We start from the raw sequence: 14129 nt of genomic DNA, 5'->3' as shown, positions 1-14129 counted from the left end.
TATGAATATTAGCCGAAAAACAAACCAAATTGAATACGCGATAATTGTTGAATTCGGTGGATGTTATCAGCTAATTGCCAGGTGAATAACGGTTCAAATTACACGGTGTCAAAGCTCATTTCTACTTCCTTCTGGAATTAGACTTCAGCAGTTCAGCTGCACTCTCAACTTGCTTGACATAATACCAGACATACATCATACATCAATTATCAAACAAAAAAGAGATGAATGAAGGCGAAAGAGCTGAAACGCCCCATATTAATAACATGTCATAGACATCAAGTACCATAATTACCACAAAATTACAAGGTGCGAAAATGAGGGATGATGTCCATCTACGAACAGCAACCTCCCTTGAAGACCATTGTTAATTTACAACGCCACCTTGTACCACCATTAAGGCATTAACATACTCTTAGTTCTTAAAACAAAGATAAACAAAAGGCCACGAAAATGATAATCGAATTGTCTGATTACACATTTCCACACTGATTAATTAATTAAGCCGGGCAATCATTCGAAGGCCCACTGGTTCTCCCTGCGGACCTCCTCTTCCTCTTCTGGTGTGAAGTCGTTTTTGATGTTGAAAGTCTTCCTTATCTCCTCAGGTGTCTTTCCTTTGATCATGTCAGCAACAGTTTGGCAAGTCAAATCCAGCAAGCTCTTGATGTTCAGGTAGTTGGCAGCCTGTAAGTCACAAAACTCAGTCAAATAAACGAGCAAAATCCACAAAGACGATAATTCTCAAGAGAAGACATAATCAGAGCCCTCAGCAGCTGGCACACATTTACGGAGTTATTACATGACAAAGAAACATCAATGGTTGATTTAAAAAACCTCATGTGCATAAGAAGCAATATCAGTTTAACCGTCGAAATACTGGGTTTTAAGTTAGATAACTTGTTCAGAAAAGGTAGAATACTTGCATAGATCGACATAAATATTGCCGCAATAAATCAAAAGCATTAGTAATCCAGTAAAATACATGATACAAGAGGGAAGAGAAGTTCTAAGCGAAAAGCCCCATTTACATGGGAGGGGGACAAATAGTCATAAAAATATATTAGCTCGCGATTAATGCGACAAACTAGCTATATAATTTCATAATTTCAGGGCTACAAGTAGGTAGGGAGCGTTAAGTGCATAACAAAAACAGGGAACGGTGAAACAAATCCCAATATATCTGCGAGATACTCCACTCCATAACTGCTTAATAGGCTATGTAAAAAGGTTTGAAACAAACAAATCCCAATATATCTGCAATCTAACGTGAAAAAACCTCAACAGAACATACATAGCGACCGTATAATCACAAAAAATTACTCCCATAGCTATTACTTGCCTCCTGAGGCTCTAAGTTTAGGTCTGTAATAATCATTGACACAATCAAACAACTAATTAGATAAATTATTGTTTCTGATATACTCCCTAACACATAATTTTCTGGAAGCTGTTCAACAAGATAATCATTAATCAACAAGACAAACAAGTAAACATACAAAATTGAAAGAAAACCCTAGCCAATCAACTAACTCAAGAATTCGGAACACAATGACAACAAAAACTAGTAATCCACGCATCTAACGCCTCAATTAGCAATCAACAAACATTCAAGACAAACAAAAAGAAAAAGGAATCGACGAAGAAATCTCTTCTAAGAATCAAAAGCAAACACTAACTAAGTAAATTAACTCTAAACTCCTCAAATTTCACTCTTATCCTTCTAATCCACCACATAATTTCACATTATCAACCATAATTCGCAACTCTAACAACAACAAAACAACTAATCTTCGCAAATAACACCTAAAATCGCAATCAATAAACTAAACGATTCAAAAACAAAAGAGAAAGAATCGATTAAACATACAAGGATAAGATCGAAGAGAGTCGACTGGTCAACTTTGACAAACTCAACATCCCAAGCTTTCAGATCATCATCAACAGCAGCAGTACCAGTACCGGTAGCGGTGGCAGTTGCGGCGCCGGTAGCGGTAGTATCAGCAGAATTACTCGAAGCCGAATCAACATGCTTCTTACAGTACTCAATAACCTTAGCGAGGATAGTACTGGTAACATTAGGAAGAGGAATAACATTATCAGCACAATCATCTTCAACCATGTGCTTAATCGTCTGAGACTCCATAGCTACAATTTCATCGACCTCAAAGGTTTCTCCGTCGGAGCTTTTTAGGGTTATTTTTCGATCTGTTGTCGCCATTTTTGGTGTGTTTTGAAACCCTAAGAGAGAGAGAATGTGATTTGGGGGAAATAGTTGGAGAGAATTGACTGTGGATTGAGAAATGAGGGTTTGATGGAGAATTTATAGGGGGGTGCGATGCGGTGTTGTGGTTATGTTGAGGAGTAATTGTTTGTGGGGTACGTGTCGGTTTTTGATTTGTGGTAGGTAATATTGGTAAGTAAAGAAAGTAGTTGTAGACTTGTAGTAATAACTTTCCAAAAAAATATTAGGAAATTGGGATCTTATATTCCGAATTGTTTGAATTGTAATTAGATTGGTGACTAGTGAGTAGATTCTTTTTTACTTCACAAATTCTTGTTTAAAGCAATATTAATAAGTAATAACGGTTTTAATTGAAACCGAATTCAAATACGTGTCATATGGTAAGGCTGGTTGTCTAGGTATAGAGGCGTATAGTAAAAGGTTTCTCTTATTATCGTCCAGTATTTGGATTCATTTTATCGTTGTAAACAAATATTATCGCCTTAAGCACGACTAGCTCGTCCGACTTTTGTGTTCATCTTGAGTATCTCACTACTACTCTCTTTCTTTCTAACACATCATCCAATTGATCAATTGGGATTCTTTCCATTTATGCTTCTCTCCATTTCCTTCCATTTCTTATTAACGTTCAAGATTTCGTTTTGAAACGATCCAACGGTTGATTGTTTGATGAGTTGGAGGATGAATAATGATTTCATATTGTTGTATTAGAGGAAATGGAAGGAAATGAAGAGAAAATGAAATGGAGAGATCCATACTCCCAATTGATAGTCCCTTCGTCTCGGTCAATTGTTTGAAAGGAACATTTTAATCAAACTTAACAACGACGTACCAAAATAGTGCACAATAACTATTTATGTCGACTTTTGTCATGTGCATCAGCAGGTAGCACCGGAGCAGTTGTGTGACAGACTAACGGGTTTCGTTGATGATTTTAATGTGCAAAACTTGTAATTAATATGCGAAATCTTCCCCAAACGAATTAAAGAACCATACCAATTATGTTTAATTGATGTGTACCATACCTCTGAGTTTAAAGATGAGTTCAAGAAGGAAATTAGAGGAGCAAGGAAAAGGAAATGTTGTTCTGATGCAGGGGAATACATCATTCCTGAAGGGGCTCGTGAATCTGTTGAAAAAGCAAAGGAATATCTGCGACAAATGGCTAAGAGGTTTTGTGGAGAAGGAAAACAGGGACCTGAGCCGACACCAAAACCAATTTGGGGTTTTCGTGTCAATGTGGAAGATGTTGTAATGGTCGAATCTAGTGACTCGTCTCTCCCATCTGTGAATGGAGGTGGAACATTATCTGATGACAACGGCTTTGCGGAGGTTGGGCCTTCACAACCTCCTCGTTCACCATGATTGGCTTAGTATGGAATTGTAGGGGTCTCAACAATACGCTCGCCCCTACAATTCCCAAAATAAGAGCGTTATTAGGTAGCAAGTATTATGATTTTCTTTTTTTAATTGAGACAAAATGTAACGCTAGTCGTATTTACCCCATGTTTAGGGCGTCCGGTTTTGTTAAGTGTTTTGGTGTGGATGTCGTAGGGGCTTCGGGGGGCTTATGGGTAGGTTGGCGCAAGGAAGCGCGTATGGAATTGGTAATGGCATGTAATAATTTTATCATCCTTTCAGTAAGAAAATATAATGGTATGTTATGGTACTTGGTTCTTGTCTACGGGCACCGTGTGTGAGTTCGCGGGCTTTAGTCTATGCGAAATTGAGGATTGGATTAGGACGTGTAAATACCCATTTCTTATGGTTGGTGATTTTAACCAAGTTGAGTATAGGAGTGATAAGCTGAGTGGAAGTCAAAGGGCTATAGGGGGAGCTGAGGAGTTCAATTTGTGGAAAATTCGTAATGAACTGATCGACATTCCGTTTAAGGGTCCCCGGTTCACGTGGTGTAATAATAGGAAGGGTAATGGGAGGGTTTATGAGCGCATTGATAAAGCTTATGGTTCTAAGAATTGGTTTTCTATGTTTCCAAATACCGGTATTAAACATTACCCCATCCAAATATCGGATCATGCGCCGATTGAAGTAGATTTAAATCTTGTGGGAACCACTGGAAGTAAACCCTTCAAACTGGATGCTTGGGTTTTGGACCATGAGGCGTGCTTGGAAAGGATTCAAAATGCTTGGAATATGGAGGATACGGGGTCACCGGCTTACCGTGTAACCAGGAAGTTATCCAGGGTTCGGTCAAGTGTCAAAAGATGGACTTTGGACAAAAGAGCTGAATGGGGTGGGAAATGGAACGATTTTGATCAAAGATTAGAAAATGGCATGACTCTGGCCATCAATGGGGGTGGAGAGGAGGAGTACTCAAAAGCAAACGAGGAAGTTACTGAGTTTGCACGAGCAACAGCGGTTTTCTGGAAACAGCGTGCAAAAATTAAGTGGATGGCGGAGGGGGATACTTGTACAAAATTCTTCTTTAACTGGGTGAAAGGACGCGCGGGAAGGAATCATATTCACGGGGTGAAAAACTCGGAGGGGGAATGGCTTTATGAGGAGGGACAAGTGCGGGGTGAGTTCCAGAAAGTTTTTATGGATCTCTTCTTAGCTGAGGAGGAGGGGGTTGTGTGGCGGGATCAGTCTGCCTTGCAACAATCTCTCACACATCTGAAGTGTAAGATATCCCAGGATGAAACTGATCGGCTCAGTAGGCCTTTTTCAGCTAAAGAAGTCCGTACGGCGGTCTTCCAAATGGGGCTCGAAGCCGGGGCCTGATGGCATTCCGGCAATTTTCTATCAACGGTGTTGGTCCATGGTGAAACGAGATTTTACAAAAGCGGTCCTCTCCATCCTGAACTCAGGTAGGCTTCTTAAGGAAGTGAATCGAACTTTTATTACGCTTGTTCCTAAAAAGGAGAGTCCGGAAGGAGTTTCTGATTATCGGCCTATAAGCCTCTGTAATGTTATGATGAGAATTGTGTCCAAATGTATAGCCAATCGGATGGCAAAAATTATGGGATCTCTGATCGGCGAAACACAGAATGCGTTCCTACCAGGGAGGTGTATTAGTGACAATATCCTGGTGGCACATGAGGCAATCCATAAAATTTCTTGCCATAAACAGGGGCGGCTGGGCCAAGGTGTTTTTAAAGCAGACATGAGTAAGGCTTATGACAGAATTAGATGGGATTTTTTGGAGGCGGTTTTGGATAAGGTTGGGTTCCCTCAGCATCTGAGGGGTTTGATTATGAACTGTGTCACTTCTGTGAGCTACGAAATTCTCGTAAATGGGACCCCATTGCCTCAATTTCGTCCGAGATGCGGGCTAAGGCAAGGTGACCCCCTGTCACCTTATTTATTTCTACTGTGTATGGAGGTGCTTTCCAGTAATATTGACCATGCACATGGACTTAAGAAAATCCATGGAGTCCAGCTTGCTCGACAAACCCGACCAATTACTCACCTGTTTTTTGCAGATGATTCGGTTTTCTTCTTTAAGGATAAGGGTAACTCTGCCCTTAATCTCATGAGGATCATCCTTGATTATTGTGAGGCCTCCGGGCAGCAATTGAATTTAGATAAATCCGGTATTCTTTTCAGCCCAAATATTACGTTGATAAGGGCACAACGGCTTATGAAGACTTTCATGATTCGACAGAATAAGGGCATTGGAAAATACTTGGGGATCCCGGCAGAGTTTAATGACTCAAAGTCTGACATTTTTAGTACTCTAATCGAGCACATCACAAGACGTATATCTTCATGGAATGGGATTTTTCTATCACCAGCGGGTCGTCTTACCCTGATTTCATCGGTTCTATCCAATCTCTCAAATTACTTCCTATCGGTTTTTAAAATTCCGGTAAGTGTGGCAAAAAAGATCAACTCTATTTTGGCACAATTTTGGTGGGCAGGATGCAAGATGGGGAATAATGTTCACTGGTGTAGCAAAAACTTCCTGAGTTTACCTAAGAGTGCAGGCGGGCTAGGAATCAGAAATGTCGAATGCCTCAACCAGGCTTTACTTGCCAAGCATGGATGGAGAATTATCTCTGGGGAAAATTCTTTATTCTGCAGAATCTTCAGACAAAAATTGTTTCGTTCTCCGGTTTTCCAGCATGACATGCGCCCCATTAGCGGTTCTGGAAGCTCGTGGGGCATTCGTAGCATTTTACATGGGCTATCTTTTGTTTTGGATAACATTGGCTGGAAGATTGGAATGGACTCGAGGCTGAATGTGTGGACATCTAGATGGGTGGGGGGCATGAGCCCGGAACCGAAGAGTGTGTGGCTCGAGTTAAACCATAGTCATATGGCGCATTTGCAGGTAAGGAACCTTCTCCATCAGAATGGAAAGTGGGATGCTGGCTTTATTAACGCGGTATTCGAAGAGGAGTGGGCAACTCGGATTCTTGCCATCCCATCAAGCGAAATCAGATTGAGGGACTCGGTGTTCTGGCCATACACGAAGACCGGGATGTTTACGGTTAAGAGCGGTTATGGACTAATTTTCGACAGCTATATGGCCACACGAGGCACCAGTAAAGACAGAACAAGAATCAATGATCGAGGAAGGGAGTTCTGTAGGAAAACGCTATGGCATTTACCAGTCCCTAGGGTTTGGAAAATACTACTCTGGAAGATCATCGTGAAGGCTCTACCCACCGGGAGTGAGTTCCTTAAACGAAAGTCGGATGTTGATCCTTCTTTCGTAGTATGTGCGGAGGCGATCAGAAATGCATTGAAACAGTGGAACATCTCTTTCGCGACTGTAGCCTCACTCGAAGATTATGGGCGGGTTCAACACTTGGATCATCGTGAAGGCTCTACCCACCGGGAGTGAGTTCCTTAAACGAAAGCTGGATGTTGATCCTTACTGTAGTATGTGCGGAGGCGATCAGAAATGCATTGAAACAGTGGAACATCTCTTTCGCGACTGTAGCCTCACTCGAAGATTATGGGCGGGTTCAACACTTGGCATCCGGGTTGACAGTGCTACAGGTATTTCGATTTCGGATTGGATTTATGACTGGCTAAGTTACTTGTCCAATTCTGGAGGGAGTGAGGACAATCTTATTACCTTTGTGGCAGTTCTGTGGGGTTTGTGGACGTTAAGGAATAACGTCATCTTCCAGAAGTTGGATTTGAACTCGTCTACAATAACGGGATGTTTTTATAATTCAATTAGGGAGAAAATACAAATGCTGTGCAACTCCTCACTTACAAAGCAACCCCTGTCATTGCTACAAACTTCCGAAGAAGGCTCGACGTATGAAGAAAGGGCGGCTATACGCAATGGATACCCCGTCCGCCTTATTGGAAATCACAGCAATTGCGAGGTGGTAAGGGTCAAAGTGGATGCTAGCTGGGTACCGGGATTGGATGCGGCGTTCGGGTGGATTGCTTTCGACCATACGGGGCAGGAACTCGAGAGGGGGATGGTGCGCGCAGGCGTAATCGCAATGCAAAGCGTAAGCGCTAGGAGTCAGAGAAGTTTTGGTATGGGCACAGGAAAGGAGGTTTCTTCACATTGACTTATCGTCTGACTGTTTGCAGCTAATCAATCAAATTGCGGGGCTCGAAAAGGAAGATCACTTGATTGCGGGGATTCTTGCAGATCTTCGTGATCGGCTTAGTTTATTTCATTGCTTGAGTCTTAGTTTTATTCCGAGGCGTCTGAACGTTCTAGCGCATGGGTTGGCCAAACAAGCCATGCGATTGTAATATCCTATTTTTACAGCTGTCAAAAAAAAAAAAAAAAAAAAAAAAAAAAAATGTTTAATTTCCAATGATTTCCGCTTAGGTACAAATAATCACATTGTAGCCTTCAATTAGTACAGGAGAAGTTTACAGATAGGAGTCGCGGTACAGTCAATTGTAAGAATATCTGTTCACAGCATAGCAACTGCTGAACAATTACCTCTGTATATACGACTCTTGAACAGGCATGTTCCTTTATGATTCCATGAACTGAGGAGGCGGCGGGTTAATTTTTGTCTTCTTTTCACCTGCAAGAAGTAACAGTAGTGTGGATTAGAACAAGAAACCGAAGATGAATGTCACAAATTCATACTGTATCGATCAACTTATCGAGCCAGAACAACGCGTATCAGACAACAATATTTTTAACTGTGCCTACCGTAAGCACCACGAGTTTCCACTTCTCGCCATTCTTGAACAAGAGCACAACAGCAACACATGAGATGGGAGAGGAAGTCGTCAAAAACACCTCCCTGCAATATGAGAAGTTTTTAAGCTTCGGCAGCCACTTGTGGTATGTTGAAGGGCTAGACATCAAAATAAAGAAAATCCGGAAGGCATGATAGACTAGGTTACACGTATCAAAGTATCAGACACGGATGCATGTCCGACAGTTGTGATATACTGTAATGTTTTTTTAGTCTAAAACGAGGTTTTTAAGTTTCCTACCATGTCGGACAATTCCTGTGCCTAAGTGGCACCTAACACACGACAAGTTGGGTATGTGACGTCTAGAAGAGTCGGTGGTGCTCATTTTATTCTGAATAGACTGGTCATAAATAAACAGAAACTTACACTGATATTCAGCTTTTTCCGGAGCTTCCCCCTGACACAGCAAGTGTAGCAAAAGCAAGATAATACCAGAGAATAAGCCAGCAACTCGTTACAGGCAGCAGCAGAAGCTGTCAATAGCAAAGTGAAAATCACATACTGTAAGCTTCACCTTTTAAGAATCTGTCCTACACTTCTTGTATTTGTATCTTTACATGTATATGGAGCGATTAATAATAATCAAAGTTTAAATCAGTTGAAAACTTCGAATGGGTACAAGAAACTTTTAGTCTTCTCATTAATATCAGGCAGAAAAGCAGCACCTTGTTATCCAAAAAATTGTCCTAAGAAACATGTTCACTCTCGAGATCCATCAGAAACTTTACATGGATTTAAGTCATTTAACGGTACGAAGATTCTGTAATAAGCAATCCTTTATATGAGAGATTGAGAGCTTTAGATATGAGACTTACACACGTGTCTATTATTTGCCACAGTTGAGACTTTTGCAAAAGTACCACAAGGATAGATACAAGTTTTTAAACCTGCAAAACCGAAGATCATTGTTGAGCTAATAGGGCAAAGCTTGCAGAAATAATATCCTAAAAAGAACGATATTGAGCTAAAATATAGCAAGGTAAAGACATGACAACCACGGCCAAAAGTGTAAGGGACATGAACGATACTTACACAGGCAAGGCTCTGAACAACAATCTAGCAAATCAGTGTTCCATTCTTGCAGCTGATTCGGGCCTTGGCTTGAAAGAAGATTGCGGTTTGATGAAAATGAAGAGGTAGTCCTGCACACAATCACTAGCTATGAAAAATGACCTCTAGCTAACTGCTAAAAAATGTCCCTAAATTTTCAACCTCCCCAAATCAAAAGCCTAAAACCGAATAAACAAGATCTAATTAGCTTTAAAGTTGTTAAGCTATATGTACAAACGTAGAGTATTACTCGACAAGCCAAGAAGTTTCGACCTCGTATAGCTCGGAAAGTTTCTCATGTGTTAAACTTGCTAGGCTGTATGAGGAAGTTGTCTATTAAAAGCAACCAGTCACATATAGAGGAAGTCGAGCGAGAAACATCATAGATATAAGTAAGACACAAGTTCTATGCTGTAATACTAACCTAAAAGTATCACTTTTCTTAGGAGATCCTGCATCAAGGGAGTATTTTTCATCAGGAGGAGGTTGGATTGGCTTTGGACTTTTCACTGGCAAACGCTTTTCTGCGTCACAAAACCCTGCAGCAGTTTGTGTAACCTCCAGCAGTCGCTCGATGACTTCACATTCAGCAACATCCCAATTAGCTTGTGATCGTTGTAGTTCCAATCTGAGTTTTTCATTTTCTTTTCTAAGTGCTTCGTCAAAAGAGCACTTTGGGTATGAACAAGAAAGTGTTTTCTTCAATACGACAGTATCATTATTACAGGGATCTGGTTTTAGAATCACTTGCTGCACCTTTTCATCCTCCGCGTCTAGAGTATACTCGCGTTGATCCATTTCTATGACATGTAGTTTCTCCTGCATATATGCTTAGAAGTCAACTCACACAGATAAAATTCAAATGGTTAACAGGAAGCGGGATAGGTTAACGACTGATCTTGTCTTCCTGGGGCAGCGGTTACCACATTTTGAACGAGTTCTTGAACAGCAATGAAATATGAACAAAAACACGATCAGCACTACAAGTACCCCCAATTCAAATATGAACAAAAACACGATCAGCACTACAAGTACCCCCAATGCCTCAAAGACCCCGCCAATGGCAAGGTAATGGAAGTCGATCCCTTGTGTTAAAAAAAAAAAAGTGACTCAAGCGTGGACAAATATAGATAGAACAGGAGAAGCCGAGAAGATGACATTCAAATCTAAATTCACTCAATCGTCATTTCATTTTGCTCAGGTGACCGTTAACACGGTGTTGCTGGCTGTAGAATAGTAAAAGAAAGAACTGATAACTCAAAAACGTTAATTTGTTTTGTATTGCTTCTTATCTAACCGGATCATTCTTCTGTCAAGAAAAGGCGCGTGCTCATAAATGCACAGGGCGAGCCTTTACATATGACAGATTTAACATAATGCATTTTATAAATGTATTAACTCACAGTAATCACAGAAGCACTACTTTGATCATGGTCCTCCCAGACTCCTTGAGTAAATACTAAGAACCTATAGTCCTATATCACAGCTCAAAGTCGACCAAAAAACAGCTGCGTCATTGCTGTATAAGCACGGGTCAAGAATCAGATATCGGGTTGCTGTATAATACCAAAGTTCACTCATAGACTTTTTCCTTGACGTTAAATAACGAACAGAACACAACAACAACAACAACATTACCCAGTACCACAACAACTCCATCAATGGCGAGGTAAGGGGGTTGGATTATGACAGACCAGTACTCTACCGCAATTTAGGACTTCATGGTGCCTTTGCTTCGATTATGACAGACCAGTACTCTACCGCAATTTACAAGCCCCGTAACATAAGTATCCTAACTCATGCAATGCTTGTCGTCTAGATGACTGGTAAACAATACGGAATATAAGATAAAGACACTTGAGCGACAAAATAAGCCAAACCAAGCAAAGGCAGTAAGCCCCGAATTTGCTGTTAAAAAAACACAAGAATCTAAAACATCAAAGAAAAAATTCCCCTTTTAACCCAAATCACTTTATGCTTGAAATTTCCAACACTATCAACAAATCAGAATCATTCTAAGGCCCTGTTCTTTCTGGCTTTTTAGAGCTGAACTGAACTGGGCTGAACTGAGCTGAACTGAACTAAATAGAGCTGAACTGAACTGAAATGGACTAAAAATAAGCCAGAAAGAACAGGGCCTAAACCATACACATAATTCGGCTTTTTAAAAGGCCAACATCATTTTCATACTCTATGTAACATTCAATACAGTTTCATACTAAATTAAAGCAAGAGCAACAACAAATTTCAAATATAAAACAAATAAATTAGTAAGAATTATACCCTGACTCTAGCATTATCAACGAGTGTGATGAGAGGGACGAGCTTCAAATACCGGTCAATCTCATTCTGAGACTTCCTAAACTGATAAACAATGTTCCATCCCATAGCCAACAAATACAAGTAGCTTCTATCTTGACAACTATTGACTAACAAATAAGACCTCCTAAGAGCATCCTCAAGGAGCTCAAGAGGTTCCCGGGTTTCCGGGTACCTCTTGAGCTCTGAAATCTTTAGTTGCTCTAGCAAATTCCCAATCAACTTCACATGATTCGCAAATTGCTGGCAATTCTTTCGGTGCATCCGGGCTGTGTTCGCCGCCTTAACTATCAACCCTATTAATTTCACGGCATCTAGGCCCGCAATTTGGGCCACATTTGCTAAATTCCCAATTTCATCCATCTTATCAACTACTATTATTTTACCATAAAAGCTCAATTTTTTTAACCAAATAAAACAATTTCAAAACAACCCATTTCTCAAAAATCCTCAATTAACCAATCTTTGATTATATCATCCCAATTCCCAAATCATAGCTTAAATTGATGAACATGTTGGAGTTACAATGCATGCATGTGCATGTGCATGTGTTTAGAGATCTTCAATTTCCTTGCACTTGTCACTCGATAGCTCAGTTCAATTCCGCAGTAAATTTTAAGTAACTGTAAAAAAAATCAACAAAACATAAGGTGAAAAATATAGAAATACAGTTATTAGTATGGGAAAAAAAGGAAGTCAATGCTGAAAACATCACCAAGTAAAAGTCAAATATAAAATTTACATACAGTACTGAAATAAGACATGCAAAAAGAAAAAGGGGTAAACAAATTACAGAGAAAGGGAGTTAAGAAATAAGAATGTCTATAAGCAGTAAAATGGAGGTCGGCAATAACAGAGAAAGGGGAGGGAAGTGTATTGGGTTTGGAATTTTGGATAGCAATTTTTTGTTGGTTTTCTTTGGATTGTCATTTTTCTGCAGATGCTTTTTTTCGGTAGTTTTTAAGCTCGGAGTGTAAATCGGTTGGACGACATTAAAATGGAGACAAAAAAATTTGTGTACATCGGTTGGACGATATTGTTGTAGTCCCAATCAATAATCAAATTGAAATAAATAATATTGCTCATAAGTAATAAAAAAATAAAAAATAAAAAACAAACAAACTAAGCAAACAAAAAAAAATTAAGGTATTTTATTGGTTAGGTGTACGATAACACGGTACATTAACAAGCAGAGAAATCAGAAATGTCGTTACTTTATCCATCTACGAGAACATGTTAAGAGATGATCATAGTTATAAGGGGATGTTTGGTAAACGGCAGATTGGTAAATTTTCAACATAGTCAAAACTTTTAACATGTTTTACTCTCTAATATACTCAATTATGTGTTTGGTAAATGACAATTTAGTAGATTGTAAAAGAAAATGAATATGCCAACCATTTGCACATAGATATAACAATCTATTATCCTAAACTCGAGAATTACCAAACACTTCTACTAAATCCGCTTATTGAAATATACTAGTCAAACATATCAATCAAATCTGTCATTTATATATAATCTGCTTGACCAATCTACCTTTGTTAATAATAATCTGTTGAGTACCAAACAAAGTCGTACTACTCATATTTTCAATTCGTTCCTACTTAGCGATGTAGCTAAACTATTTAAGGTGTGGGCGTGAAATATAAATAAACTCTCGAATAATTCATAAATATCAGAGGGGTCTTTTGTAACAAAATGAGTAAATTATTTTCTCATAAACCCCGCAAAATTCCAAAGTATTAGGTCTTAACCTCTCAAAACCCCGCAATTATTCATATTTATTTAGAGAGTATAGATATCGAATGTTTTCGCGAGTTTACATGATATGTCTTATTATAGTGGCTAAAGCATAAGTCTTATACATTGTAATGTCATAATTTCTCTTTTGAAAAAGAAAAACAAATAAAATGAATTGCATTTTTTGTTCGATTTACTATTACTTTGTATTGCACTTAATGCAGTCGTATTAATCTTGTTCTTCCTCGCCTTATGACTTCGACTTTTACAGTCAAACTAATTAATATAGCTCATGACCTTGTACGATGGTTAATGTAAAATTACTCAAAACAATCAAATTTGAAAATAAGTCCAAGGTCCATGTCGAAGACGGAGTATAGGTCTAAAACCAATAGTAGTAACTAGTGAGTCGACTAGTTTGATAATTCTTAGTTTCTTACCCATCACTCAATAAAGGAGATGCGTACCAAAAAAAAAAACAAAGGAGATAAAATTGATGACATCTTTAAAACTAAATAACTCGGGACCATAGTTTGGTTGATTCAACAACATGCATCCATGTGGATTGTGGTATGTGGATATCAAGAAGTTACATGATATCCGTATAAATTTGATA

The 14129-nt window shown here is 39.3% G+C and overlaps 4 protein-coding genes across 4 annotated transcripts; 2 read left to right on the top strand and 2 right to left on the bottom strand.

The window, feature by feature from the left end:
* Positions 1–229: 229 nt before the first annotated feature.
* Positions 230–2304, bottom strand: LOC141622321 (SKP1-like protein 1B). The gene is made up of 2 exons (XM_074438373.1): positions 1871–2304; positions 230–687 (listed from the first exon to the last, which is right to left on the bottom strand). Exons 1-2 carry the CDS (start codon positions 2219–2221, stop codon positions 514–516), a joined length of 525 nt encoding a protein of 174 aa, XP_074294474.1. The 5' UTR covers positions 2222–2304; the 3' UTR covers positions 230–513.
* Positions 2305–3898: 1594 nt separating this feature from the next.
* Positions 3899–4987, top strand: LOC141623169 (uncharacterized). Its single transcript, XM_074439242.1, has one exon. The coding sequence runs from the start codon at positions 3899–3901 to the stop codon at positions 4985–4987; it is 1089 nt and encodes a 362-aa protein (XP_074295343.1).
* A 2108-nt stretch (positions 4988–7095) lies between these two features.
* LOC141623161 (uncharacterized) lies at positions 7096–7936 on the top strand. The gene is made up of 2 exons (XM_074439232.1): positions 7096–7683; positions 7769–7936. Exons 1-2 carry the CDS (start codon positions 7096–7098, stop codon positions 7934–7936), a joined length of 756 nt encoding a protein of 251 aa, XP_074295333.1.
* Positions 7937–7995: 59 nt separating this feature from the next.
* LOC141622320 (protein MID1-COMPLEMENTING ACTIVITY 1) lies at positions 7996–12732 on the bottom strand. Its single transcript, XM_074438372.1, has 8 exons — positions 12557–12732; positions 11735–12472; positions 9876–10270; positions 9434–9543; positions 9217–9288; positions 8768–8874; positions 8352–8445; positions 7996–8220 (listed from the first exon to the last, which is right to left on the bottom strand). The coding sequence occupies exons 2-8, from the start codon at positions 12131–12133 to the stop codon at positions 8168–8170; spliced, it is 1230 nt and encodes a 409-aa protein (XP_074294473.1). The 5' UTR covers positions 12134–12472; positions 12557–12732; the 3' UTR covers positions 7996–8167.
* Positions 12733–14129: the final 1397 nt, after the last annotated feature.

This window comes from Silene latifolia, chromosome X (genome assembly GCF_048544455.1).
Source record: "Silene latifolia isolate original U9 population chromosome X, ASM4854445v1, whole genome shotgun sequence".
Classification (NCBI taxonomy): Eukaryota; Viridiplantae; Streptophyta; class Magnoliopsida; order Caryophyllales; family Caryophyllaceae; genus Silene; species Silene latifolia.
This window is presented reverse-complemented; position numbering and strand designations above follow the sequence as displayed.